The 27,504-nt window shown below is 53.1% G+C and overlaps 7 protein-coding genes across 7 annotated transcripts; 3 read left to right on the top strand and 4 right to left on the bottom strand.

Annotated features, from left to right (window-relative positions):
- Window positions 1–198: 198 nt before the first annotated feature.
- Window positions 199–2,363, top strand: POSPLADRAFT_1064166 (hypothetical protein; the record flags this gene model as incomplete). The annotated part of the gene is made up of 7 exons (XM_024481772.1): window positions 199–818; window positions 843–956; window positions 1,018–1,050; window positions 1,106–1,129; window positions 1,186–1,534; window positions 1,599–1,969; window positions 2,018–2,363. 7 exons carry the CDS (start codon window positions 199–201, stop codon window positions 2,223–2,225), a joined length of 1,719 nt encoding a protein of 572 aa, XP_024344368.1. The 3' UTR covers window positions 2,226–2,363.
- POSPLADRAFT_1042785 (hypothetical protein) lies at window positions 2,328–3,843 on the bottom strand (the record flags this gene model as incomplete). Its single annotated transcript, XM_024478162.1, has 8 exons — window positions 2,328–2,700; window positions 2,757–2,822; window positions 2,878–2,950; window positions 3,003–3,163; window positions 3,218–3,309; window positions 3,363–3,450; window positions 3,508–3,555; window positions 3,611–3,843. The coding sequence occupies 8 exons, from the start codon at window positions 3,841–3,843 to the stop codon at window positions 2,328–2,330; spliced, it is 1,134 nt and encodes a 377-aa protein (XP_024344367.1).
- A 263-nt stretch (window positions 3,844–4,106) lies between these two features.
- Window positions 4,107–7,564, top strand: POSPLADRAFT_1064165 (hypothetical protein; the record flags this gene model as incomplete). Its single annotated transcript, XM_024481771.1, has 11 exons — window positions 4,107–4,136; window positions 4,190–4,280; window positions 4,335–4,365; window positions 4,424–4,532; window positions 4,586–4,779; window positions 4,831–4,960; window positions 5,013–5,114; window positions 5,167–5,272; window positions 5,327–6,004; window positions 6,055–7,313; window positions 7,363–7,564. 11 exons carry the CDS (start codon window positions 4,107–4,109, stop codon window positions 7,456–7,458), a joined length of 2,826 nt encoding a protein of 941 aa, XP_024344366.1. The 3' UTR covers window positions 7,459–7,564.
- A 347-nt stretch (window positions 7,565–7,911) lies between these two features.
- Window positions 7,912–10,346, bottom strand: POSPLADRAFT_1042783 (hypothetical protein; the record flags this gene model as incomplete). Its single annotated transcript, XM_024478161.1, has 9 exons — window positions 7,912–7,997; window positions 8,060–8,522; window positions 8,564–8,640; window positions 8,690–8,856; window positions 8,910–9,138; window positions 9,275–9,437; window positions 9,492–9,534; window positions 9,593–10,186; window positions 10,240–10,346. 9 exons carry the CDS (start codon window positions 10,344–10,346, stop codon window positions 7,912–7,914), a joined length of 1,929 nt encoding a protein of 642 aa, XP_024344365.1.
- Window positions 10,347–11,669: 1,323 nt separating this feature from the next.
- Window positions 11,670–13,306, bottom strand: POSPLADRAFT_1038062 (hypothetical protein). The gene is made up of 8 exons (XM_024477324.1): window positions 12,970–13,306; window positions 12,824–12,914; window positions 12,694–12,767; window positions 12,593–12,638; window positions 12,501–12,541; window positions 12,374–12,443; window positions 12,088–12,316; window positions 11,670–12,034 (listed from the first exon to the last, which is right to left on the bottom strand). Exons 1-8 carry the CDS (start codon window positions 13,294–13,296, stop codon window positions 12,019–12,021), a joined length of 894 nt encoding a protein of 297 aa, XP_024344364.1. The 5' UTR covers window positions 13,297–13,306; the 3' UTR covers window positions 11,670–12,018.
- Window positions 13,307–13,708: 402 nt separating this feature from the next.
- Window positions 13,709–14,670, bottom strand: POSPLADRAFT_1038059 (hypothetical protein). Its single transcript, XM_024477323.1, has 6 exons — window positions 14,539–14,670; window positions 14,444–14,481; window positions 14,311–14,387; window positions 14,171–14,256; window positions 13,985–14,118; window positions 13,709–13,936 (listed from the first exon to the last, which is right to left on the bottom strand). The coding sequence occupies exons 1-6, from the start codon at window positions 14,617–14,619 to the stop codon at window positions 13,882–13,884; spliced, it is 471 nt and encodes a 156-aa protein (XP_024344363.1). The 5' UTR covers window positions 14,620–14,670; the 3' UTR covers window positions 13,709–13,881.
- A 925-nt stretch (window positions 14,671–15,595) lies between these two features.
- On the top strand, window positions 15,596–27,496 carry POSPLADRAFT_1064162 (hypothetical protein; the record flags this gene model as incomplete). The annotated part of the gene is made up of 46 exons (XM_024481770.1): window positions 15,596–15,706; window positions 15,765–15,837; window positions 15,886–15,963; window positions 16,023–16,244; window positions 16,294–16,409; window positions 16,466–16,570; window positions 16,626–16,724; window positions 16,777–16,842; window positions 16,893–17,042; window positions 17,092–17,295; window positions 17,354–18,148; window positions 18,208–18,338; window positions 18,388–18,577; window positions 18,629–19,024; window positions 19,061–19,096; window positions 19,155–19,333; window positions 19,385–19,770; window positions 19,802–20,517; window positions 20,574–21,386; window positions 21,437–21,841; window positions 21,894–22,010; window positions 22,060–22,129; window positions 22,180–22,226; window positions 22,270–22,575; window positions 22,627–22,954; window positions 23,062–23,233; window positions 23,282–23,481; window positions 23,529–23,649; window positions 23,707–23,855; window positions 23,992–24,059; window positions 24,112–24,425; window positions 24,472–24,676; window positions 24,736–24,927; window positions 24,980–25,457; window positions 25,512–25,647; window positions 25,700–25,843; window positions 25,896–26,220; window positions 26,269–26,347; window positions 26,398–26,479; window positions 26,533–26,599; window positions 26,651–26,724; window positions 26,778–26,833; window positions 26,885–26,940; window positions 27,005–27,037; window positions 27,090–27,180; window positions 27,228–27,496. Exons 1-46 carry the CDS (start codon window positions 15,668–15,670, stop codon window positions 27,494–27,496), a joined length of 9,378 nt encoding a protein of 3,125 aa, XP_024344362.1. The 5' UTR covers window positions 15,596–15,667.
- Between the last annotated feature and the right edge of the window lie 8 nt (window positions 27,497–27,504).

Genomic DNA, 27,504 nt, shown 5'->3' with positions numbered 1-27,504 from the left:
TTCTTCAAGTTCGCTTCCTTCGGACGGTGAATACTACACTTTCCATATATAGCACACCATTGCATGTGATTTTACACACGTCCGATCACTTGACACTAATATACCGTGTTGACAACTAGATTCTCCTGTCATGTCCGTCTAACGCCCTCGCCCCAACGTGTTGGCTTATTCGGCCTTGGGTCTCTCACAACCCTCACCATGTCCTCCTCGGGGGACATACGGCAGCGCCTCAGCGCAATCCCGCACGTTCTCGCCGACTTTCTGCATTCCCTTCCAAATGACCATCCAGTACAAATCGCGCTGCGGACTTATGCGCTCTCGTTGTCACTCGCACTTGGGCCCGCGTTTCTACCGTTTGCAATTTCGGCAAAGGCACGTCGGAATGGCCTCGCAGGGCTGAAGACGATCCTCAAGAGGGAACTGGGCGTGTCGGGCTTTGCGTTCGCCATGACTGCGGGTGTTGGCGGAGGCACAGCAATCCGCATGCTATGGGACATGTTGGCCACATCTGCTGAACCTGATGTGGCATCAGAAAACAAGGATACAAACCACACTTGGACGAAGCTGTGGCACTGGCTATCTTCCTTGAAAGATTCACAGAAGACGTTCATCTCCAACATGCTCTCTGCATCTGTTGCCATTAGTCTCTTCCATTCCAGAAACGGTCGTTCTTCCTCATCGGCTTCCTCGACTACTATATTACCCTCGATTCCGCCAATCCCTGCTGACACTGCACAACGGCCGCGTTCCGGTGTCAAGTCCTCTATCACGCTGGACTTGACATTGTTGCTCCTCGTGAGAGCAATGGACTCCCTTATGCAGATGGGGCTACGTAGATATAGCGAGAGAGCTGAAAAGAGGAACAGTCCGTCTCCTACAGAGAGAGACATCGAGCGGCGGAAACGTCGGCTCCGGACAAGACTAGATGCGCTCGTATTTTGGGCGTGCAGTGCAAGGTCACTTCAACTAAATTAGCACAAGACACAGTCGTTTATACTCAGACTTGTACTTGTGCAGAATCATGTGGTGTTTCTTCTATGAGCCGGAAAGGTTTGACAATTCTTCACTCTTGTATTGCATTTAATTAAACATGGCGTTTCGGTAGACTTCCCCGGTCCTACAATAAATGGTGACTAACTTTTGCAACTTAATCTGTACTATATTCCTCTCATACCCAGTCTTTAGGATCATGACTCTCGCCAACATTGACGGTCGGATTCTGACTGCCCTCCGAGCCCTACGGTCTGGTGCTTGGTCGTACAAACGGCACCATTCCACGCAGCCCGACCTTCTCTCTTCCCACGCACGAGATTTGGGATATCCGTCAATGTGGGGTGACGTTGCGCAGCTCCCTGCGTATGGCGGGAAGGAGGCCAGTGCTGCGTGGAAGAGACTCGGTGTATCTGGGCGTGCCGGTGTGGGAGGTATCCCCTGTGAACTAGTTCACGGCAGTGTGACTGGCGGTAGCTGCACCGCGAACACTATGATCAGAGGCGCGGAAGCGTTCGCGGAGGCCTTTGCGATCTACCTCCCAGTAGGTGATTTTATCATAGGGCGCGCCTACTCGGATGCTGAACGGACCTCGCCACACGTACCAGGTCCACTTCCTCCCCATCCTCCTCACCCGCCCGCGTTCCCTCCTGCACGCACGAAGCCTCCTGCGCACGTTGCTCTCCGTCCTGCGCAGCGCGTCCTTCCTCAGCACGTTTGTCTCCTCCATCTGGGCCGCCGTCTGCCTCACGCGGACGCTCCTCCTCGCGCGCCTCTTTCCGGGCGTATCGCATGACGTATGGGACGGGCCGTTTGGGTGCACGTTCGCTGGGAGCCTCGTGTGTGGCGGCAGCATCTGGATCGAGCACGGGCAGCGGCGCGGAGAGATCGCGCTGTACGTGCTCCCGCGCGCTATTCGCGCCTGCCTGCCCGAACGGTGGATCAGGAGCGGGAGCAGAAGTGTAAAATATCTTGAGAGGCACGTTGTTTGAACCCTGCGGGTTGTGTGGGTATTGACGATCCACAGGCTGACCTTCATGTTGTCACTGTCGACCATCTTGACGGCCGCTATTCACCAGTCGGAGTCTCTTCGTGGACTGTCCCGCTGGACAGTCGCGTTCGTCATGAATGGTCCTAATGCAGGCTTTTGGAAGCGCAAGCGAGAGGAGACAAGCACTCCCCCGACGCCTGCGGAATCCACGCCTCCCTCCGATACGGCCCTGCCCGAGTCCTGAGAGACGCAATTGAAATCCACTAAAACTCTAGCATGTATTACAGTACGATACCCTGGCCTGTGTCTATCGCTACATTACGTGTATGTTTGTGACAACTTCCCTTCATCCCCGCCAGAGCTGCAATGCATGATCATAGAACGAACAGCTCGCAATGAGCGTGTCATCCTCTGCACCACCCTCCCCTGCATAGCTCCAGTCTACGCCGTATGCAAGCGACTCGTGCTCGTCGAAGCGCGCCGTTATCTCCCATTGTTGTGGGTGCGCCCCATTGTATGCTGCGAGATCCACATTGCCGGTACCGTTGAAGTTGAAGCGGACAACTTTGAACCCGTCGTGCATGCACGCAACAAGAAGGTCGTTCTGGCGCGTAGGCGAGGGGTGCCATTTGACACGCCAGGCACCACCGCCGACTTCCGCTTGGGTCAGCGGAGTAAGGGGCTTGCGGGCATCGAAGAGCCGGACGGTGTTGTCGTAGCTGTACAGCGGTCGTGTTCGATTCTGAGCATCGTAAGAAGGAGCAACGAGGTCTACCTGCCGACAGCAATAATATGCTCAATGTGAGGGTTGCTTTGAATGGTTGTCACCCCGGCATCGAAACTGCGAGGCCCCTGTCAGCATACCTCCTGCAGCAGATGGTTTAGAAAGTCCGCGCCGTTTATTTGTGAAGATAGGTTGTGAAGCATCTGAACGGATGTCCCAGGCTTTCATCTTGAGGTCGTCTCCTCCTGAACAACTGCTTCATATCACTATAGGATAGATTAAGTCGACAAGATGTACCGGAGTAGACGACGTTCGTGTCCCAGTAGTTCCAAGCAGCAATCCACGGCTCGTATTCATGCGCGGACCAAGAGTTGGTAACAGTCAAGCCAGTACCACCGTCGTCCTGCAGAAGGGCAAGGCGACCGTCGGAGAGAGAGACTATGAGGGATCCCAAAGAGCTATAAAGCTTGCTGAAGGCTTCTCCTTATGTCTCGGGTTTGTTGCAGACGTACGTGGTTTGGGAGCGACGGTTGGACCAGTCAAGGGACAGACATAGGACGTCTTTCGGGGCACAGGCGACGGAAGAAACACGCTCCAAGGTTAACTGTACAACTGGTTGGCTTTCATGCCTGGTACAACAAGGCTTCGCTGGCCCACCTCGTCATCTCGAAGGGAGTGCAATGTTATGCTCCCCTCTGAATCAGCTATGGCCAGTGTGGGGTCAATGGACGACGCTAGATGGCACCTGTATGTAAATGAGCTCCAGCAAGCGGTGTATGCATTCAGTGCGACACTGCCGTACCATTTCATATCGAGTATTGCCGGAAGCGAAGTCTTGTGCAATAGCGAACTGTACTGGCAGAGCGCTCGAAGGAGATGTACCAGGAACCGGACTGGGCACGCACAGTTGCTCTCCGTCGTCCGATGTCTGCGCGCGGAGAAGGAGACATTCGCCCTTGCGCTGCTGTTTCCGTGGCACTACGGGGTGCGCGACATCTTCATCCAATTCGTCTGGGGAAGGCGGTAGCGAGTCGGGCTGCTCTAGCTGATAGGTTCCGCAGGCAAAGATGTCGGCGAAGGAGGGATGGGGACAGAACTCGACAGAGTCAGCGGGGAAGACGGTGTCGAGGGGAGACATGGTGGGCAGAGAAAAGGAAAGCGGAGGGAGGGAGAGTGGCTGAAGTCGACATGCCGCGTTCCGGCTTTGGTCTCTACCGAATCTGGGTTAACGCGATCAATCGACGTGATCGACCCACGGCCTTGGGCGCTTCCCTGTCTCCCTCTCAGCTCATGCTCGCCGGGCAGCGACCATTCATTCTTCTGCTCGCAAGGCAGTAGTGCTCTCTATAACAAGCAGCCATTGTATATCCCTGCAGGTAGACGGGCAACGACGCGTTCAAGATGGCCACCAACATGCGTGGACTAACGCAAGTGCGCACGTCTGTCAACCCCAAGTCCGCCCCGCTGACCGTGGCTCGTCTTAGTTCATTGCGGATATACGAGGAGCTCGAGTGCGTGAACTGGAAGAGAAGAGAATCAACAAGGAAATGGCAAATATAAGGAAGAAATTCAAAGGTGCCGTGTCTCATTCATGCCAACCGTGTCGACCTGCTGAACCCGCTTTCTCAGATGGCAATCTCGATGGGTACCAGAAGAAGAAGCACGTACAAGTTTGGCGCGCTCTATGCCCCTGTACTAACGCGTCATGGTGTCTATAGATATGTCGCCAAGGTCATCTTCACCTACATACTCGGCTACAAGGTCGACGTCGGACATATGGAAGCTGTCAACCTGATATCTAGCCCCAAGTACAGCGAGAAGCAGATTGTCAGTATCAGGCGGCACGCGGTCCATGTGTATCTGCTGAAGCTCTTGCGTAGGGCTATCTCGCGGTAACACTGCTAATGCACGAGAACTCGGACTTCCTTCGTCTCGTCGTCAACTCAATCCGCAAGGACCTCAATGACAACAACGAGATCCACAACTGTCTAGCCCTCCACGCCATCGCTAATGTCGGTGGAACGGAGATGGCGGAGGCACTAGCGGAAGACGTCCATCGCCTGCTTATTTCTCCGTACGTTGCGTCATCCCGCATAGTTGCGCCGTCCTAACCTATATTGTGCAGAACATCACCAAACTTTGTGAGAAAGAAAGCTGCATTGACATTGCTGAGGCTATACCGAAAACACCCAGACGTCATACCCGCTGCTGAATGGGCCCTGCGTATAATATCGCTCATGGACGATCTGGATCTTGTGAGTGCTCTCCTTCCTTGTGGTCGAGCTGCAAGTCTCAGGCAGCTCGAAGGGTGTAGTCATCTGTGTGACGAGTCTTGTCATGGCTATGGCACAAGATCATCTTGATGCCTACGCCGTGTCGTATCAGAAAGCGGTGGATAGGCTACGTCGAGTGAGTGCACTATTGGCGTCCTAGCTTTATGAAACGTGACACTCGGCTCCAGCTTATTATCGAGCATGAATACGCCTCTACGTACTCATACTATAAGGTTCCGTCGCCTTGGCTACAAGTCAAGCTACTGAGGTTGCTACAGTACTATCCCCCAACAGGTTCGGAATGTTTGCTTGCTCGCTGATTCAGCATTGACCATGTTTCTGGTTCAGAGGACCCGACCTTGCGCGGCATCATGCACGAGGTTCTGCAGACCATCATGAACAACTGTGCCGAGCCCTCGAGGAACGTGCAACACAACAATGCCCAGCACGCGGTCCTCTTTGAGGCCATCAGTCTCGCCATCCACCTCGACACTAACTCGCCTCTCGTGACCACTGCTGCTGTCTTGCTTGCGCGCTTCATCAGCTCCAAGGAGACGAACGTGCGCTACCTCGGGCTTGACACAATGGCGCACCTCGCCGCACGCACAGAGAACCTCGACGCGATCAAGAAGCACCAGGGCACGATCATCCTCTCACTGCGCGACAAGGACATCTCCGTGCGCCGGCGCGCGCTCGACTTGCTCTACAGCATGTGCGACACAGACAACTCGGAGCTCATCGTTGGCGAGCTCCTGCGCTACCTCAAGATCGCGGACTATGGCTTGCGCGAGGAGATGGTGCTCAAGATCGCGATTTTGACGGAAAAGTACGCGGGCACGTACAAGTGGTACGTCGACACGATCCTCGAGCTGCTCAGCGCGGCGGGGGACCATGTCGGCGAAGAGGTTTGGTACCGTGTCGTGCAGATCGTTACGAACACGGAGGACTTGCAGGCGTATGCGGCCAAAGTCCTGTTTGAGTACCTCAAGTCGCCTGCATCTCACGAGAGCCTCGTCAAAGTCGGTGGTGCGTACGTCCGGATCCTGCCACTCGTAATACTCTGACAGGCGCTGCAGGTTACATTCTCGGAGAATACGGGCATATGATTGCAAACGACCCGGGCTACAGCCCGCTTGACCAGTTCTATGTTCTGCATTCGAAGTCTCAGTTTTGCATGGCGCCCACCCGTGCGCTACTCCTGTCGACGTACATCAAGTGGGTCAATGTCTTTCCCGAGATCAAACCGCAACTGCTCAATGTATTCGAGCGCTATCGCCACGTCCTCGACGTCGACCTGCAACAACGCGCTTGCGAGTTCTACGCCCTCGCGTCCCGGGCGGACGACGACGAACTGCTGCAGAATATCTGCGAGGAGATTCCGCCCTTCCCGCCGCGCGAGAGTGCCTTGATCGGGCGCTTGAAGACAAAGCATCCCGACAAGGACAAAGATGTCGTTCTCGAGCGCGACGGAACGAGGAAAACGACCAGGAGGCCGACGTTCGCGGAACCAAACGGCAACGCCGCCGCCGCGGCAAATGGCGGGAACGACATCACGAGCTCGCTGCTTGGGCTCGAGATCTCTTCGTCGCCCACAACGGCGCCGTCGTCCTCGTTCGCTGACCTTGCCTCGCTGCCGTCATCGGCGCTCGCTGCGAAGGGCATCCCGCGACTGACCGTGGGCCCGAACGTCGACCGGTGGTTCGACAAGCTGCTATACAGCACCGATGGTGTGCTGTACGAGGACGTGCAGATCCAGATCGGCATCAAGTCGCGGTACCACGGTCACCTGGGCCAGGTCGCGGTGTACATCGGCAACAAGGTCTCTGCGCCGCTCACGTCGTTCACCGCGACGCTGCACGTCGAGGAGCCGGACGCGCTCACGGCGACGTTTGCGAAGATCGCGCCGAGCATGATCGCCGCGCGCACGCAGACGCAGCAGCTGGTGCATGTCGAGTGCAAGAAGCCGTTCACGAAGCCGCCCATCCTGAGCGTGTCGTTCCTCGCGGGCGCGCACCAGGCGCTCGCGGTGAGGCTTCCCATCGTGCTGACCAAATTTGTTGAGCATGTCAAGCTGGGCCCTGCAGACTTCTTCGAGCGCTGGAAGCTCATCGGCGGTCCTCCGCGGGAAGCGCAGAGTATCTTCCCGATCGATCTGGACGATACGGGGCACATCGACCGCGATCGACAGCGGCAGGTCGTGTCCGGTTTCTCGATGAACATCCTGGACGGCATCGACCCTAACCCAGTCAATATCGTAGCCGCAGGCATTCTTCACATGTCGACTGACGGCAAGGTTGGATGTCTCATGAGGTTGGAGCCCAACCGAGAAGCAAAGGTGAGCGGAATACATCTACGGCACCTGAAGTGTACTAATGTCCTTACAGCTCAGCCGGATAACCGTACGAAGTACATCCGAGGACGTCGCTGCGGAGGTGGAGAGGTTGATACGAAGACCCCTCGGCGCGAACTCGCAATCATGACATTTCTACTAGTGGTACACTTTGCCTACGAACGATTCTCAGAGCTACATAGCGCGTGTATGATATGCTGGCAGCCAATAATTATATCGCAATAATAGTAAAAAAAGGAACGAATGACATGCGAGCAACGGGGAACGGTACTACCGCCGATTCAAGATTCCATGGAATAAGCTCTTCCGCTTCCTAGACCTGTCATCCGCCGAATCGCTGAGCACGTCGTGGGTGCTACTTCCTTCGAGGGTCGAGGTCTTCCTTGTGCTTTCGCTTGGGATGCTAGAATCGATGGACGACGACCGTGGCTGATGCGCGAATGGCACTCTCGGTCGACGCAGCGATCGTGTCCGCCCGCGAAGGTTATCCGCCGGTGCTGATTGTGAAATGGGGATCTGATTAAACTGTTCATTAGCAGGACTTGGGGATAGCGCTGCCTCCGAGACGGGCCCGCTAGACTGATCACCGTCTCCGCGCTCCCGGGGCACCGAACGCAACGACCTGTGATTCCTCCGCGACAGCGAGAGCCTGCGTTCCCGCTTGGGGATCTGCACCGGTGAAGAGGGAGACGGCGGGAGTGAGACGTTGGCAGCAAGGGGCGACGAGACACTTGGGTGGCTCGAGCTCTGGCGCCGCGGCCGGTTGGCCAGCTGGCTCACGCGTCGGACCGCCCTCTCCTCGACCTGCATGCACTTGGCGCAGAACTCGCCAAAAGGGCCTTCCTCCGGCATGGGATCTCGCGGGCGTGACGGGAGATAGTTACGTGCTCTCGATTGCCGCACGACCAGTGCGGTTATGACCGCGAGGTGTTTCGGGAGGTCTAGTAGATGTGGGAGGAGCGGGATCGCCTCGCGGTATAATACAGGGGCGTCCCCACCACGGCGGTGCAGGGCATTCACGATTCGTAGATTTTCGTGTTTGCCCGCCGACGAGCTCGACGCAGTTCGACTGGTCTCCTCTGAGTCAGGCGTAGACACAACGACGATGTAGTCTACCATGCCCTGTAGACTGTTAGTGAGGAAGTCCTTCACGCCACGCATGAACTCCTCCTTCTGGACAGTCTTTTGCACCCGCTGTTAGCTTCAGCAGTGGAACGGAGAACGGGGGCACCTACTGCATTCAGGTTTGCGAGATTCTGTATCACCTTCGCGATCAGTGTCAGGCTTCGTTGCACGCGTGCCTCGGGAAGACCTGTAGGCGATCAGCGTTGAGTGACACTATGTCAGGATTGAGTGCGTACCTGGCCAAAGCCCGAATAGATGTGGATGCAGGATCGCAGGGACGATAAACCGCAAGAAGCAGAACGCAGACACACTTTGCCACGGAAGCTGCCGGTTATGTTCGGCGCTAACTCGACACCGTTGCTCGACAAGTTTGCGGACGTGCTCAAATAGCCGTCGCATTTCACTGCAGATCGCAATGAGCTGTCGTTCTGTACGCAAAAGGCTACTAGGACGTACTGTGGACACTGCGTTCGCGCATCGTATATGCAGTTCCAGAACTCTTGGCACCAATACACAAGTTGCTCGACGTTCTTCTCTGTATTCCGTGCACTCTTTCCGCTGCGCACCGGGTCGACCTCGATGGCGATCTTGTCCATGCACAGGCGGCGCAATGGCGGGCCAACACTTGCCTCGAGGAACGACCCACCGTACTGCGCCATGAACAGCTCTATGGTCTTCGTGAGCACTGTATTGCCACGACTTCGTCCAATCAGTTCCCACTCAGGCGGTTCATTTCAGTGGTCTCAGCTCACAAAAGTGTATTGTGTGCTGTCAGACTGCCATCAGAACAATCACCCCAGGGTCAACAATCTAGATCTTACATGACAGCGTGTCGTCAACCTCGCGATCTATCAGCTCCATGATGTTGTCGATGAGGACGTTCTTGGCGATTGCCACCGAGATGATATGAGGCCCGACGGTTTTCAGCTTCAGCTTTGACTCCAGGTCGTGGATCAGGTCTAGACTGTTGCGTGAACTGAACGTCTGAAGCGCGTCCTGTCAGTCTGTCCTCTCTGACTAGCTCGGCCGGACACTCACCTGCACTACGCCCGCGTACTCCGAATACGGCAGGATAATCTCCCTGCAAATCATCTCAACAAACCGGCGCGCATACGTGCACACAGGCAGACACCACCCACTCGTCCACGAGCACTTTCAGCCGCAGCTCCCCAGCCTGCGTGCCCCCGCCCGTACCCCCAAGCACAGGAAACCAGCCTTCAACGACCTCGCTCCGGCGGAAGTTCGCAAGCACGATAGTGACGCTGCCCACGACAGCAGGTTTTGCCAGCCGCTTCTCGCGCCATACGACGAGCTCCATGTTCTCGAACGGCGGCAAGTCCGCGAGCACGAAGCGCTCCTGCCAGTCTGGCGCGCCGATCCCACGCTTCACCGTCGTGCGACCGCACAGGCAGCCGTTCACGAACACCTCGCAGTACACGTCAATATCCGCGAGGTCACCGCCGCCGGCATCCTCACTGCCGGGGGAAGGCGTGTCGTCGGACGTGGGCGAGAGAGGGCGCGTGGTGCCGAGGTTGCGCCCTTGTAGGCAGGTGAGCTCGACCTGCCGCCACATGCGGTAAAGCCCGCCATCGGACGCAGGCGACAGCCAGCGGCCGTAGACCTCGGGCTGCGCGTAGGAGCGGAGGAGTGCTAGCCAGAGATTGAAGCAGTCGGGGTTGGTGAAGTGCAGAAATACAGGCTCGACGACAGGAGCAGCACATTGCATCTGTCCGCTTGTTGCGAGGTCACACAGGGGTAGAAAGGAAGAAAGGAAGGAGAGACATACGCCACGCAGTAGATGCCGAGGCAGCTCTTGCGCTCGAAGAGGGAGTGGTGTACCGGGCGAATATCTGTATGATTCAGTAGAGATACGTGCACTGTCAAGTACAGCATGGTGTCCTGCTGTAGAATCATGCGCAATGTCAAGGACCGACAACAGAACATTCCGGGAAAACTTGCCTCTAGATAAATGTTCAATGTACACCCTTCGTCCTCTTCGAGTAATTTACAGGTTGCAGGCTTCCATTGCCCTGCCGATGTGGAGCTGCGCCCCAAGCTGAGCCAGCTGGATTTCTCTGCACCGCGATAGTTGAGCGATAGACTTCATAATGCCGAGTACGCTTATTAACCTTTTACCCTCTTGCGAGGAGTATCCATAGAGGGGCGTGCATTCCTTGATGCCTCGTTAGCTTTATCCAGTCTATCGTGACTTCTCTTGTACAGCGTATTTGGCTGGGCAGCATTATAAACGCGACAATCAGTTCTCAAGTGAACCATATCAATGGGAGTTTTGATATCAACACACCCTGCGGATCGATGCAGCAGCCTTGGACGAGAGATATATTTCTGCCGAAACATAGAATTCTCTATCTGCAGACGACGAGCCCTTCCGCCTGGCGTGTGGGCGCGATTCGTTGTGGGGAGAAGACATGGCCAGGAAGGTTGTCGTGCGGGTTGCGCACGACCCAGATGGTGAGAGAGGGGAACTAGGAGATGTTGTAGGGCGTTAAAGTACACCCATCAGTATGCATTTGGTATCCGTATCCGCGTGAGCGTCGCGCCGGGTAGTGATGGCTGAAGACAGGGGCAGATAGTGACAGAAAATCGGTCGTTAGGGGACGGCGAAGATATAGGTGCAAGCAGGACACAAACTCAAACTCAAAGCATTGCATATGGATGAAGGATGGCTGATGGTTCTTGGGCAGTCCTCGCTCGATCACGTCCTCGGAGGCAGATCAGATCTATTTCCTCGGATTCCCATCATCCTTCTCCCACTAACTCTTTCCCTCTCGACAATACCCTTTTGCCCCCACAGCCAAGTGTCAATATTATCCAAAACGCTCGAAACCCTTGCATGCTCATTGGTTGAGATCGTCCGCCAACACCGGGCCAGCTGATCTCTCTATCGCCATATGTCATGTCAGCAACCGGCCCTTAGTCTGCTCCTGCGCCACCGTGTTGTGAGCGGTGTTTCATCGCTGCGCTTGACAATCCGCTGTGATTAGATTGAGTACTTTAGCGCGAGTAGAGGGCAGTGTATACCCCAAAAAGATCATCGTGATTGACATCCGTCTCATCCGCCTGTCCGATGGTGGGTTTTAGTGCGCCGTATCGTAGTGGGACTCACAGTATTCGCAAGCTCCGTTAACCATCCTTCCTGTCATTGTAGAGGCGAGACATACAGAATGAAGCCGTCTTGACAAACCTTCTGTCAGCTGCATACGACACGGCGGATTGTTTCGTGCCCTTCATGACATTCATATCTTTCGTACCACTATTGAACATCCACACCCTGCCACCACGAAAACAACAAAAACGAAGCGTGACAGGTCCACGACGAAAGGGGGTTCCAGGCGCACCATTTGAACACTTCGTGAGAAACCCAATACAGAAATAAAGTAGATATACGGTAGAACGAGTGGATAATAGACAGGTGCAGTTGTTAACGTTCTTATATGGCGCCGGAGGGTATCTTGCAATGATGCGGGGGTCCGATGGCTCGTCGTCGCTATCGTCATCATCAGGTTTTATGTTGCTCGAGTGCGTGTGTACAACAAGCACCCGCTTATTCGAGTTTGTGGCTGGGAAGATGGGTCAGCAAGAGGACATAGTACCTGAAAAGCTAGAATCCCACCCATGACCGTTCGCAACGCCATTGCCATTTGTGATGGGTTTGCCGTTGACCTGGGGAACCTTGCCCTTGCCTTTGGCTGGTTTCTTATATGTTTGGATATAGAACTGGATGAATAGCCCCAGGTAGCTCGACAAGAGTAGACAACCAAGGACCGCAGCAGATTCCGTGCCGGCGCACGATCCCAGACTCGGAAGGCCCTTAAAGTAGTTGGCAGCATAGTACGAGTAAGCTTGTGAGTAGAAGGTCAATGTCGTGTCGCGTCGGCTTTCGAGGGCTCGTCACATACTTGCAAAGTACACAACGAACAGGTCTATGACAAACTGGGTGATCTGCATGGTCGTAAGATGTTTCTTCCACTACCCCCATGATGTCAGGAACGCAAGCACGGGACAGAGACAAATTTAGCCACAAACCCAAATCTTGGCACCACCGGCCGTCGCGTAGTAGTAATAGTCTGCGTCATTATCAATATAAGCTCGACTGACACCATTGGGGTAGCGCTTACACATTAGGATGTGGATAGACAGATTAATCGAGATGGGGATCCATTGCTGGCGACACCGAGTAAGTTTGGGAGCACGGGCGCTCTCACGGGATGCCACGTACCACGCTCGTCCTCCCGTTGAGCTGAGTATAGCATAACAGAGCAGTTGCAGAGTGATGGTACACATGCAAGAAAGCTATCGTGTATGATTCGAATGAGAAAACGCGTGCGAGCGCGCTGTACAGGACGCACCGAGAGGCTTCTTCTTGAGGGCCAAGAAGACCGTATCAATGAGCTCGAGGTACTTGAAGTAGTAGTTGATAAGGTAGAAGAACTCGAGCCTCTGCAGAACAAGCCGATCAAGACACCGCCGCAGAGACAACACAAGAGAGTAATACATCGCTCCACATGTCATCGCTACACATCGACCCGAAGACACCGTGTTTGACGGCCAGCGGAGCGATCTCCTCCAGCATGACGGTGAGCAAGAGCGTGCTGCCCGCGCTCAAGAAGATGTTGTGCAGCTGGAAGAGCCCTTGCAGCTTCAGTGGTGGGCGGTTTTTCATGTACGCGCGCAGGCCGAAGACAACGACGAGGTACGCGAGGAGGAACGGGTAGACCTCCTGCGGTGTCGACAAGGGCGTGCGCCCCGGCACATAGCTCTGCAGGTGCAGCGGGAGCTGCCAAGGGATGATGGAGGCGAGGAAGTCAGCGAGAGGAGCCATGGTGGACGGTGGACCGAGAGAAGGAGCTGGCGAACGAGAAGAGGGAATGATATATGGTGGGCGCTTCCGAGGGCCGACGCTGGCGAGTGCGCGTGCTTTTCAGCAAATTTCGATCCCCGAGCCCCGGCCGCTGTCCGCTTCCTCCGGCGCTCGAGGCCAGCGTCGACGTGTCAGGTCACGGTGAGCCCATCTCATCTGTGAGGTAAGTGCGACCCCCGCGCTCTCATGCACAGCTTCAATCCAGGCCTCTCAATTTCGACCATGTGTTATCTGCTGCGATGCGCACGGTGATATCCTCAAAGGCCTTCACGCCCAGGTGCTACAGACGCGTGCGCGTAAGCATGGCATGTCAGATCACCGACCAGCCATATGGCTGGATCCCTTTCGTAAGTCTGGTCTGCTCAGCGGCGTGTAGAGCAATTCAAATCGGACCTTATAGAAGAAAGATCCACGGAACCATGATATTAGCAAGTTATGACCAGATATGCAAGAAAACAGAACGCTGAACGTGATACACATACGTAAAGGAGATGAGTGAAATCCAGTGAGCCACAAACAATGACAGGGAATAGACAAGATATGAGGTTATGTAATGACCAGAGCAAGTCCATCTTTCAAGTCCGCGAGAAGCGCTTTCTCTCTAGATCTCCGTCAGCAGTTGTGCCACATACAAGCAAGATGGACGCACTTTGACTCGAAGTGCGCGTTCTGAACGGCTGCTACTGCAGCCGCTTTCACGTTCGTAGCGTCGAGGCCGAGGGGTAGAACACAGATAAGGCAGAGAGGACAGTTGGAAGGTTGCAGCCGATATGACGCTGGGATCTGAGGAGCATATGAGCGTCTAAGACCAGGAGATACAAATTCTTCGACGCACTCCAGACGCTTTCAGCAATTCCACCAATTTGTGCACGAATAGTAGTGATCTGGATCGTAGGTCATGAAGATCGTGGAGGTCGTAATCTATGAAGCTCCTATGAGTCGTGTGCAGCGACGTCGCATGAAACAAAAACGTACATGTTGGGTAAGAGGATGAACAGATGGTCGGGATTGTGCAGTGTAATCGCACAGATCGACCAGAGCGGCGGATCAGTCTAGAAGTACGTGAGTGTCAAAAGGCAATCGGTATCGACATGGAAGTTGGGCTGACTTTGCGAAAGGTTCCAAAGCGTCCTGTAGATCCCCGAGCTTCGAGCGCGTGAGCACGATATGTCTGCGCAACGCAGCCGCATTAACACCGCTCACCTCGTTGAGCTCCACGTCCTGCGGCTGGTGGCTCTCGACATGAAGAGGAAAGTGAGCGGGCTGGGGCGTAATGGAGAGCATCTTGAGGAGCTGGCGGGGGCTGAGGAGAGGGTCACACGACGAAGGCAAAGGAGGCCTCAGGGTGTGGTCTTCATGCCTGCATGGCTGTCATGTATAAGTAGGCCCTCTAAAACCTCGTTGCCTCGGTGGCGGATGATACCGGAGGAGAGGGGGGCCACACGGGACTGATCGGTGCAGACGCATCTCGGTTCCAGAACGACGGTTGCTGTCACCTGTTGGGGGCACTTCGCCAGCAAGTTGATGCCACAGGGCTGATCGGGAAGCTGCACCTGCCGGTCCGGAGCGCTCGCGACTCGACACATCCCATCCCAGAATGGTCTCGGACCGACATTCGACCATCGTCGACCATGAACTCATGATGTGCAATATGCAAATGAACGGGAAACAACGGAAAGTGCTCTTGCATTTGTCTACAACTCGACTTACGGTTCCGGGGGTGAGGGAGCGCAGTGTGGGGAATGGCGGGGAAGCATGAATTTCGGCATAAAAAGGCGCATGGTGCCGTTGCCAGTGATCTCTCCATAGGCGTATAAAACGCAAGTCAAATCCATGCCCCGGCCGGCACTTTGACATAAACATTCATATAGCGCAAACGGCGCAGCCTGTCGCGGGGGCTGAAGGGTCCTCGACCGCGAAGTACCCACCGTGGGCCTGCCAAAAAGATCCTGTGAGCTTCCCAAGTCTGAAAAGGGAACGGCACGGGAACTCTTGGGTGGAATTTTAACATACACCGCAAAGCTGTCCAGGTTGCTCTCGCCTCTACAGGGATAAATGCACAAACCTTCAAGCGCGCACCCGGACCTTCTGGCTGTCTTTCTGGTATGTTGCAAGGACACGCCGGCGTAATTCTGAAGCGCCTCCACAGCGGCGAGACCCCATCAGATCGGGGGGGTCGGGACGGTCACGTGTCTGAGCCCTATCAGGCAACATGACGTACCCCTGGAACGCGATTTCGCACGCAGCGGTGTCGAATCCTCATTCTTCTGACTGCCTGCAGACTGTATATTGTGCCAATTCTACGTAACTGGTCTACGCGGAATTAACAAACATGTGGTGGTCTGACCCCGCCAAGGAGGTCCTGAACATCGTGCGTGCCTTGATCAGGATGCACATCATACGGAACACTTATTCTTGGACGATCGAAGGTGTTCAATCGCGTCCTGGCACCTTATGTTGAGAACCTGGACATGGGCCAGGTAAACTATGGGATCGGACAAGGTATTTCCTGTGTTTCGCTCTCTCGTGCGGTGCCTCATGCGGCGTTAGGGCGTGTAACATTGAGTAACTTGCGCCTAAAGAAGGGCGCCTTGGACAAGTTCAGGCTGCCGGTCGATGTAATTGAAGGTGCGCTTGTCTGCAGGATCACTGCGTGCTTTGATTAGCATGCCTCACCTCTCATGCAGGCCACCTGGGGAAGTTCACCCTCTCGCTGCATTGGATGAACCTCGGCAATCAGCCCGTCGAAGTGATGATCGAGGACGTGTACCTGCTTGTGGTGCCGTCGTCGGAATCAACGTATGACCCGGAGGAAGAGGAGAGGCGTACGCAGGCCGCTAAGATGGAGCGAATTGAAAATGCCGAATTGCTGCATGTGGGCGGGCAGTCGGATGTATCGCAAGGGCAAGGTAGGACGAGACCTTGCTAGGCCACTGAGACGCTAACGATAGTCGATAGACTCGCCGCAATCTCAGGGGCTGATCTCATCTCTCATCACGAAGATTGTGAACAACCTTCAGGTCTCTGTGAAGAATATACATATCCGATATGAAGACAAATTGAGTGTCCCAGGAGTAAGCTTGTATTCCCTCATGTCACTTAATGGAATACAAACTCATGCCATTGATAGCACCCTTTTGCAGCCGGTGCCACATTGGCTGGATTCACTGCTTTTTCCGTGAACGAGAAATGGGAACCAGCATTCATTGATAGCAAGGCCGGCTCCATTCATAAAGCAAGTTATATTCTCTAACAATGGGCTTACTGACTCTAATGTTGAACCGGTGCAGCTGGCGAAGTTGGAATCTCTCGCCTTGTACTTTGACACCGATGCCAGTAGCATGGCCGGCTTGTCCCATACTGACTTCATCAAGAAGTTCACTGAACAGGTACGAGGAAATGTTATTTATACGAAGAACGCCGTTACAAACGGGTCAATAGATCTCAAAGGGACAACATCTCCCTGATCACCAATTCATTTTGAAGCCTGTCAGCGGAGAGGGCAGGGTACGCATTTCCGTTAAGCTAGCCGCCGGTATTTACTCACAGGTTCCCAGATTATCATCAACCATGAACTGAACAAAGAGACTCCGCAATTTGATGTACAATTGCTCTTCGACGAGATTGGTGTTTTGCTCGACGATAACCAATACCGAGACGCTATCTCCTTAGTGGATATGTATCACTTCTATGTTCGACAACACCAGGTAGGTCGCTCTTGTTTACTGTCGCATTCATTTTCTCATATTCGTGCAGTATCAGCGATACCGACCGTCTGCGGAAAGGCTGACGGAAGATCGCCCAAGAGCACTGCTGCAGTTCGCTGGAAAGGCCATCCTCGATGAGGTACACGAACGTAATCGCAAATGGACGTGGGGGTATTTCGCCGAACGACGCGACGATCGACACCGATATGTCGAGTTGTTCAAGAAAAAGCAGCTGAACACACTTGTAGAGCCAGTGAGTTAATTTTGCCTCCCATCGGCGATGCCCGCTCATTTAAACTGATACTGTCCAGGACTCATCCGCCCTTACGGCACTGGAGAAGAAGCTATCCTATGAAGACATTCGGTTCTATCGCTCTATCGCGCGTTCCCAGCTCCGGAAGGATATGGCGTCACGTAAGAAGCTCGAAGAAGAGAAGAAACAGCAGACGCAGGGAAGTGGTAGCTGGACAAGTTGGATCTGGGGCTCCTCGGATACCAGCGGCACGGGGAGTTCGACCTCCGACGATTCCGCGTTTTCCGGGGAAATGACGGACGAGCAGCGCAAGGAGCTTTACGAAGTGCTGGACTATGACGAGAAGGCCGCACTGGCCGAGTCATTCGAAACTCCCCGAGATGCGCTGAAGACGCGTGTGGTCGCGCAGCTAAATCGGGGTTCGCTGGCTCTGAAGACCGATCCCCACGGTAAAAATACTGAGGTTATCTCGGTCGTTTCCGATGTATTCCAGGCGACGTTCATTCAGCGGCCGGATAACTTCGAGACTTCTCTATCGTTGGGAGGATTCGCAGTATACGATGGGACGACAAAAAATACACTCTACCCTCAGATTGTCCATGTGCAGCAGCGACAGACCGGCGGTGATGTGGTAAAGACGCAGGTCATCGGGGACGAAGAGAAGATATCGGAGGTCGTCGACCCGTTCTTGTTTGTCCGCTTCGAGCAGAATCCGCTCGATGAGCGTGCGGACAGCGCACTGGAGGTGAAGATGCGCTATATGGAGATTGTTTATCACAGAGGCTACGTCGAGGCCATCTACAAATTCTTTAAGCCGCCAGCCAGTCAAATAGAGTCTGTAGAGGCGTTGCTGGTGCGGCGTCTTCTTTTATGGAGGCATAACGTTGATGTTGAGACGTGCGGCTACTATAGGATGCGGCAAGTCAAACACTGGAGGGTCTGCGCAAGGAAACTAGAGCCGGACTGGAGCATGCTCTCCAGACACACAAGACGATAGACGTCCACATGGACTTGAATGCACCTATCATCATCATTCCTGAAGAGTGAGACGCTATTCGATGCTCATTTGGCACGAGATTAACCCACGTACAGCATTACGACGAATAAGTGTAAGCACCTGATGATCGACGCCGGCCACATTGCCGTCCGAAGTGAGCTTGGAAACAAGCAGGCCATTAAGGAGATACGAGCGAAACGCAAGCAAGAGTATACGGACGAAGACTACAAGCGGCTGGAGTCTATGATGTACGACAGATTATCAGTCAACCTCAAGGACGCACAGGTATGCCTATCGTAATGCACAACAGATCGTTGAAGGCTGACTGAATACAAGTTCTTGATCGGTAATGATTTCCAAACGTGTATGGATGCACTCACCTCAGATCGCCACGACAACCTGCACTTGCTGGAGCGCATAACTCTAGACTTTCAGGTACAAAACTCCATCGTGCCAACCGTATATAGCTTGCCGCGTTTCAAGGTCTCAGGACGTCTGCCGAGTCTCCAGGCCAACTTGTCCGATAGCAAGTACAAGGCGCTCATGCGCCTCATCGACGTCGCGATACCGAATTTTGACGACGCGGAAGCGCCCACAATTCGGCCTACTATGGGCCCCCAGTTGCCGCATAATTTCAGATTGCCGTCGGGCCTTTTCGGCAACACTGAGACGGAGTATAACGTGGAAGACGGGGACGACGGTCAGCTCGAGACCGAGATTGGGTCACCTGAAGTACAAGCTGTCCAGAATACGGAACATGGCCCAGAGGACGAATTCTATGACGTTGTAGATGGAGTGCCCAACGTGAGGAATTTGTACTAACAGAAGAGTTTCACTGAACTGACCGGATGTATCATCGCAGCCTCCTGCTCTGCGTCAGCATATCGTGGAGTTCAACTTCCAGGTGGACATGCTACGTGCGTCTCTTCATAAATCCAATGCGGATGGATCAGAGAGAGCTATGGGGGAAGTCGCATTCGAGCGGTTCTCTCTGGACTTCACTATGATGAAATACGTGATGACAGTCGACGTCAACCTCAGGTACGCTCCGGACAGCATCTGACCTCGCAGCATGACTGATCTTGACTGCAGCTCAGTATCCATGGATGTTTTCCAGGCCAGCCAGGATCCTATTCGATGCGTCTCTTCTGCAGCTCCCAACTCAGACGGAGATCTTTTGAGTCTGCGTTATGTCCGAGTGCGGCCGGAATCCCCGGAGTATATTGCTGTCTACCAAAGCATCGAACAAAACGTTGACATCGCAATAACCACCTTCGTCTTTCGTGCTGCCCCTGAGCCTGTGTTGTCTTTGTACGAATTCATCATGACGACTTTCGTCCCTGAGAAGACCAATAAGATTGCAAGACCTTCTCCGAACGCGGATTCAGATGGTCCGCAACCATCGGATTCAGATCCACCAGCGACTGACGTCTCGCCGGGCAAGATCAAGGTCGCTCTCAGGTTGGCAAGTATTGAAGGTACTCACCTCACTGTATACCATCTGTACAGAGACTCATGACCTTCCAGTGATCCTGATCAACAACGATACTCGACTGGCCACGCTGTCGCTCTCAACGGCGGATGTCTCGATCTTCCTGCACGCGAACATGATGCACATTGGTGGCAAGCTAGGCAGTCTGGAACTCCGTGACGACTCGCAAGTCGAGACCTCTCGGCCGTCCTTCAAACAGATCCTTTCAATCGAGGGAGACGATTTCGCGAGCTTCCAATATCAGACCTTCGACCCTGACGACAAGGAGGCCTATCGTGGTGTCAAGTCGATGGTGCACCTGAGAGCTGGATCACTCAAGCTGCATTATCTGGAGGAACCTCTACGTGACATTTACCTCTTCGGCACTAAGTTAGCAAAACTCAAGGGGCTCTACGATGCCGCTGCAGAAGCTGCTGTACAACGAGCGCAGGAGATTGAACGAATGCAATTCGAGATATCGATCAAAACTCCTATCATTATCTTCCCGTCAGACCCTCAGCTGTCGTTGGACGTCCTGACTGTACGTCTCGGGGAACTCAGTGCTCGTAACAACTTTGAAGGCTCCGACCATCGTACAGTTGCTACCCTCCAAGGGATACGGGTGGCTTCCACTTCATACAACGGCTCGGAGCTATCGACGCTCAAACTTGTGGAAGACATCAACATTGATGCTAGGATAGTTCAGACGAGCAACATTGATCGCCTGGTAGACCTCAGCCGACCAGATACTCAGGTAAAGTACTACTCACTTTAAGTCGATATTGCAATGATGCCATCAGCGATGCTCAGGTGGAAGTGGACGTTTCCGATGTTAGGCTCAATCTTACTCAGATGCAATACGGCCTTCTCCTCGGACTATCTCAGTCCATTCCACGCGCATTCACAGGTGTGCTGGAGGAACCTGCTGATTTCACCCCGGAATACGAGCCAAGCCCTGTCGAATCCCTTTCTCCCGCCACCGACTCTACTGTGGATCTGCAGCCCGAATTGCGCTTAAATCAGCTGCCCGAGGGGCCCAAGATTTGGACCGCCGTGGATCTTGTCGTTACGATCGGATCAGTGAAGCTTCATCTCTACGACCATTCCGCGACTGCCGAACAGACTCTCCGAGAGCACGGCATTGCTCGATTTGCACTGAACGGGAACAGCCTGAGAATGAAGGTTCTCTGCAATGGATCATTTGAAGCACAGCTGATCTTGAAGTCTCTGACCATGAGCAACACACGACCTGGAAACTCTAGGTTCCGCGAAATTATGCCTGCGGCCCAGCATGAACGAAATCAAGTCATGTTGTTGTATTCAAAACGTGTTGATGGGTCTGCTCTGGCGGTAGTGACAGTGGATGCCCCTCATATCGTATTTGCTGTTGATCCAGTCATCGCCTTGCTCGAATTCTTCACGAGTACATCCTCGCTCGATATTGCCTCACAACCTGGACAGGATATTGGCAACGACCAAGACACTTTAGCACAACCCACACCCACACGTATTGACTTCCGGTTCGATGTACACGATGCCTCCGTTAGCGTTCTTCAGAATGATGCGGACCCGGAATCGCAAGCTATCCACTTATCGATCAAGCAGGTGTCGTTATCGCAACAGGTAAGTCACGTACAGTTTATGAAAATCAAAGACATAATCTCTTCTGTTAGGGAATTCTTGCGCTCGGGGTAGAGCGCCTCGGAATGTCTCTGATGCAAATGGGCACTGACGCTGCAGACAGCGTTCGATTCATGGATGACGTGGACTTGACAGTGTCCTTGGACAGCCGATCGAGCTCTTACCAAAGATCTACGAACCTGGCGGTTTCTTTCAAACCAGTAGTTTTCCGGGCATCATACCGAGATATCGACCTTATCATGAACATCGTGAACAGGGCTGTAGAGCTGTATGGCCAGTCCGTCCAACATCCACAGGAATCAGGAAAGCTCCAAGCCCCGACTGCTATGTCTACACCGGCGCAACGACCGGTGTCGTCACGAACTCAACCATCGAGAATCTCAAAGTCCAGGAATCGTCAAAGCGGCCGGGCGCAAGTATTGACATCCAAAGAGCTGGTAAGCTTTACTTTAAGCAGCTTTACATCAAGTTGATACAGGTGACTACTAGTTTCAAGGGTCATTTGATGGTCTTCGTCTAGTTCTGATTGGAGATCTGCATGAGCAACCGCTGTTGCATCTGAAAGTGAAACCGTTCATTGTAGGTGCAAAAGACTGGTCAGGAGAGGTATGTACTTCTGTTGCTAAGGGAACATGAACTCATCAAAGACACCAAGCTACGAGCTACATCGACGTTGGCGATACATACGAGTTACTGGAATATTTCGAACTCGCACTGGGAACCACGTGCGCTTTCACCGTAATCCAATCCAATCCAAACTGATCGGTCTCTTCAGTGATTGACCCATGGACGTTCACTACAGCAGTATGTGGGCATATTCGTGTCTATCGGGCCTACATATTGAAAATCGCCTCAGGTCTCAAAGAGTAATCAGACGAGTGGATTAACGGTGAATTTGACCGCAAAAGAACGGCTAGACGTCAATGTCACGACAACATTCGTTGAATTGGCTCTTGCTACGGTCAAGATGATTGGTCAGGAAGGTGAAACCGTTCTTCGGAGTGCAAGAGGGAGCTATGCCCCGTATCGCATTCAGAATCGCACGGGTTGTTCAATCTTTGTTTGGTCGGACCTCGATGGCAGCGATCAACTTAGGGACAACACCGGTAGACAGGTCGCCAGCGGGAAGACGATTGATTGGCGATTTGACGATTGGAAGACTATGCGTGAGGTAAGCAAGGCTGAATATTTTTGTGGGCACTAAAGCTCCAACTCGTCACAGCATACTACCTCCAGTGGACGCGCGAGCATAGGGCTCCAGTTCACGGGAAAATCCTGGGAGCATCTACGCAGTATCCCAGTTGATAGGGAGGGCGAGTTCACCTTTTCTCTGAGACCTAGAACAGAGAAGCTTGCCTATCGCTTGCTCGTGGAGGTCCAGGTCCAGGAAAACACCAAGGTTGTAACTTTACGCTCAGTATATCAAGTCATCAACGAGACATTGTATCCCCTGGAGTTGACGCTCGTGGACGATGCTGGCCAGCCAATGTATTCAGTGGAAAAAATAGGTATGATCCAACAATATGCACTGGAGGATGAAGCCATGATATGTTTTGAAAGCTCCGGGCCAAAGTTATGCCCTTCCTATCGAAGCGGTGAACAAGAGCAGAGTACGAGTGCAGCCAGACCGTGAGTGGACCTGTCTCAAACAGTCAAGTGTTAACAAACCCCCCAGAGGGCTTTGGATATAAATGGTCGTCGGCTATCCGCTGGGAGGATCTGACGTCAAAACGTCGGCTGGCCCTCAGGTGTCCACATGCTGACCCAGCCGAAGCCGCTTTCCGGTTCCAAGTATATGCAGACGTTGAAGTCAGCGATATATCCATACGGTCTGTGGCAGCAACTTGCAGTCAGCGAGTTGTCTCATTGCGATTTAGTAAAATACCTCGGATCAACTTGAAGCTGCGAGCACCAATTGAACTGGAGAACCTGCTGCCCTACAATCTGGAATATCGGATATACGATAAGGACACCGATCAGAACTGGCGTAGCTATCTGCGCAAAGGAGGCGTCATGCCAGTACACTCGGTTGAGCTCGGTCATCTTATTCTACTTAATGTCTGCGTTCAGGACACACGTGCGTCATCATCAGATGATCGCATCCCTTGGCCTAATGTTTTGTAGCATTCAAGCAGAGTGAATTCGCTATCATCAACACCGACGGAAGTTCTGACTTCGATGTCGAGAGCCGGTTGATCCTGCGAGACAATACGGATCGCAAGCTCGACCTCAGACTTAACTACGTGTGAGTTTGCTTGTGATCTTCGAGCGAGAAATTGCTGACCAACTGGCCGATTCTCAGGCGACAGCCGGACGGCGGCGGGTCCTTCAAGGTCCAGATATATTCTCCTTACCTGGTGATCAACAAGACCCAAATGCCCTTCGCCGTTCGACCTGGCCGTTCCACGCGTATTGGGGGATGGCAAGATATGGCAGGAGAGACCAGGCCCGGTGAGTTGACGTTTTTGTCGCATCTTTCGTTGCAGACATTTCTGATAACCAGCACAGACATACTGGCGGAGCCTCACCCTTTCCGTAGGTGTATCGTTGTCAAATGTGTTTATATCTAATTGATACCGGTCTCAAGTACTGTCCCACCCCAGCGAGCAAGGCAGAGATTTTAGCTTCAAGGTCGGCGATTCAACGTGGTCCCAGGTAAGATGATTTTAGGTTTTACAACCTGCTCATGATGACATGCTACTTGCAGGTGGTCAACTTGGAGGCGCCAGCAGCTGATACCCGTTTGATCATACTTGCACAAGGGAGACGAGCGGAAGAGGTTCACATAGGATTATCATGGGCAGAAGGTCTCGGGAAGTATAAATTGACAAAGGTCATCACATTGGCACCCAGATTCGTCATCAAGAACAACTTCCATGGAACTATTGCATTTCGCGAACACGGAGTTCCTCCGCGCGCCCGCTCTACCCTTGACTCGGGAGAGCGATGCCCGCTTCAATCTCTACGAGCTGGTGAAGAAAAGCTCTTAACAGTTGCATTCCCAGGTCTTGACGCGCAATGGTACATTTCCCGGCGAGCATAAACATATTTCGCTCACACTCATCAGGTCTGCTCCGATCAATATGGAGGACATTGGCTCAGTACATTTCCGTCTTCGGAAACCTGCCGCGGAATCACATGAGCAGTATCTGATGAGAGCTGATGTCAAGATGGAAGGCTCGACTATTTTTGTGTTCATCGCAGAGGCTACGGAAGGCTGGCCTTTCATTATTGAGAACGACAGTGATTACACGTTCACACTCTATCAAACGGTATGTGGTTGAGTTTGCGGCATTCACAGCCGTGTATGGCTTCTGATATTTTCCTGCAGGATCAAAATCGCAGCGAAAGCGAACCCTCCAAGAGATCCGTGCCCAATTATCCTGTGCCTAGGAAGTCCAGCCTTGATTATGCTTGGGACTATCCCGCTGCCAGGGAGAAACGATTGGTCCTCACTATCAACAAATCTCGTCGCGCCATCGACGTCATGGAGATCGGTGACCTTGTGCCTTTCAGATTCTCCGTAAGTTAGCTATCTCCTACATGGCAGCAACATTCTGATCGGACATGCTCAGGAGACACAAGGTGTTCGTGCCGTCTCTCTGGACGTCCGCGCGGATGCGCACAAGCAAGTGTTGCGCATTAGCAATTACAATCCAGAGCGAAGCCTTTATAGACCAAAGCGCAGTAATTCAGTCTCTTTGATGCGGCAAGACACCATGAGCAGCAGTCAGGACGCCTTTGAAGCTGTGCAAGAGGAGGTCCATCCCGAAATGGTCGTTTCGCTGGATGTTGAAGGCGTAGGCATATCCTTGATTAACAGGAAGATGACAGAAGTCGTCTACCTCTCAGCGAATGCGTTGAAATTCGAATTCGTTGACAGTGCGGTGTCGCAAAGTGTCAATGTATCGTGCGGTGTTCTGCAGATAGACAACCAGCTGCACGACGGTCTTTTCCCTGTCGTCCTACAACCTACTCCAATTTCGAAGGAATCGAGTGGAGTCGCCTCGCTTCCGACGATACAGGGGTCAATGATATGGTTGAAGGATCGAGGTAAAGCTACCTCGAAAATCTCTGACTCTTAACATTGATCTAATGTCTACGTAGAGCACGGTGTCTTCTTCGTCAAGTACTGCTCGATTCTCCTGCAAGCACTAACAATCGAAGCGGACGAAGACTTCTTGTATGCTCTCTATGACCTCACTCGCATCAAGGGTCTTTCTTGGGGAGAAGGCCAGGAAGAGTAGGTCATAAGTTGCATCTTATAACAGTTACTGACGGCCTGCGGTCGACAGCGTTTTGATACAGACACCTAACGATATTCCTGAGCCTCAAGCATTCTCAGCAGGTGAAGAGCTGTACTTCGAAGTCCTTGAGCTGCAGCCCATCAAGCTCTCGATCTCGTTCATGCGTACAGAGAGGCTGAATGGAGAGGATACGTAGGTCATTCTATGATTATGCCCTGCCTGACTTTTAAGCGGTCTGGTCCAGGCTTACCACACGGAATCCCCTTGCGGTCGTGATAAACGCCATCACGATGGCCGTCGGGAATATCAATGATGCACAACTCGAGATGAATGCGTTAGCGATCAAGGATATGCGCCTGACATTCCCGGATCTCCAAGACCGTATCATGCACCATTATCGCCAGGAAGTCCTTCGTCAATTGTACCGTGTCTTGGGATCGGCAGACTTCATCGGTAACCCCGTTGGATTGTTCAATAATGTTAGTTCCGGGGTGGCAGATATATTCTACGAGCCTTTCAACGGAGCAGTGATGCATGGTAACTCTGATCTCGGTGTTGGGATTGCGAAGGTATTCCTTCTTTCAAGGAGTAAGACATTTACTCATGCGTGGTCATAGGGAGCTGCCAGTTTTGTGAAGAAAACGGTCTTTGGCTTCTCCGACAGCATGACAAAGTTCACGAGCAGTGTAGGCAAAGGTATGCTTTTCCAAATTGATGTTCGTCTATGACTGCAAGTTGCCGATTAGGACTCTCTGCGACGACATTCGATCCCGAATATCAATTACGTCGGCGTATGAACCAGAGACGAAATCGTCCCCGTCATGCAATGTGAGTCGTAAGCGTCAAACCTTACAGGCCCCTAAGCGAAATCTTCACTGCAGATATGGCGTGACAGCGGGAGCCGAGGCCTTTGCTAGCAGCATTGCCAGTGGAATGGAAGGGGTCATAGTCAGTCAATATTGTCTGTGTGCTGAAAGACAGATGCTGAAGTAAGCGTAGATGAAGCCGTTGGAAGGGGCGGAGACGGAAGGAGCGAAAGGTTTCTTCAAGGGTGTTGGCAAGGGACTTATTGGGTATGAGTTAGTCTCCTTGGATTGTGGCTTGAGATGAACTAATGTCCGCGCAGGGCTGTCACCAAACCTGTTGTTGGCGTATTTGATCTCGCCGCTAATCTCAGTGAAGGTGCGTGCTCACAATTTGCAAGTACGGCGGCATTATATAGCTTCTCTTTAGGTATTCGGAACACCACTACCGTTTTTGACAACCCTGCCAGGGATCGCGTACGGCTAGTGAGTAATTTGCGACACTTTCACTATGACGCGAACTGAACGGAAATGGCGCCTGGTCATCCAGCCACGTCTCATACCAACTGATGGTGTCCTCGTTGTAAGTTGATGCTTTTGCGCCACGTTATAACACTTTGCTCATGTATCCTTAGTCCTATTCCGAGCGGGAATCCTTGGGACAGTACTGGATGAAGGATCTCAATAATGGTGCTTACCGCAACGAGTTGTATGTTGCACACATCAGTGAGTGTTCACGGCCGGTTACGAAGCCATCGTCTGACGTTGTTTAGACCTTCCTGGAAACGACAACGTGGTACTACTGACTGCATCCCGCGTCTTATCATTTTGGTCGAACAAGCTACGACTGGAATGGGAACTTCCGTTCACGCTGATTCAAGGCGTTACGATCGAGGACTCCGGGATTCGATTTGCACACAAGACTGGCAGAGATCATGACCAGTTCGTATCCATACCGGACAAAACGTCCCAGGCCTGGTTCTTCAGTCAAGTGGCGACTGTTGTAAAAGCATTCAATGCCCGTCGACGCATGGACTCATAATGTTGTTG

The sequence above is a fragment of the Postia placenta genome, assembly GCF_002117355.1.
Source record: "Postia placenta MAD-698-R-SB12 unplaced genomic scaffold POSPLAscaffold_1, whole genome shotgun sequence".
In the NCBI taxonomy this organism is placed as follows: domain Eukaryota; kingdom Fungi; phylum Basidiomycota; class Agaricomycetes; order Polyporales; family Adustoporiaceae; genus Rhodonia; species Rhodonia placenta.
Note: the sequence above shows the minus strand (reverse complement) of the source record. Positions and strands in the feature narration are given on the sequence as shown.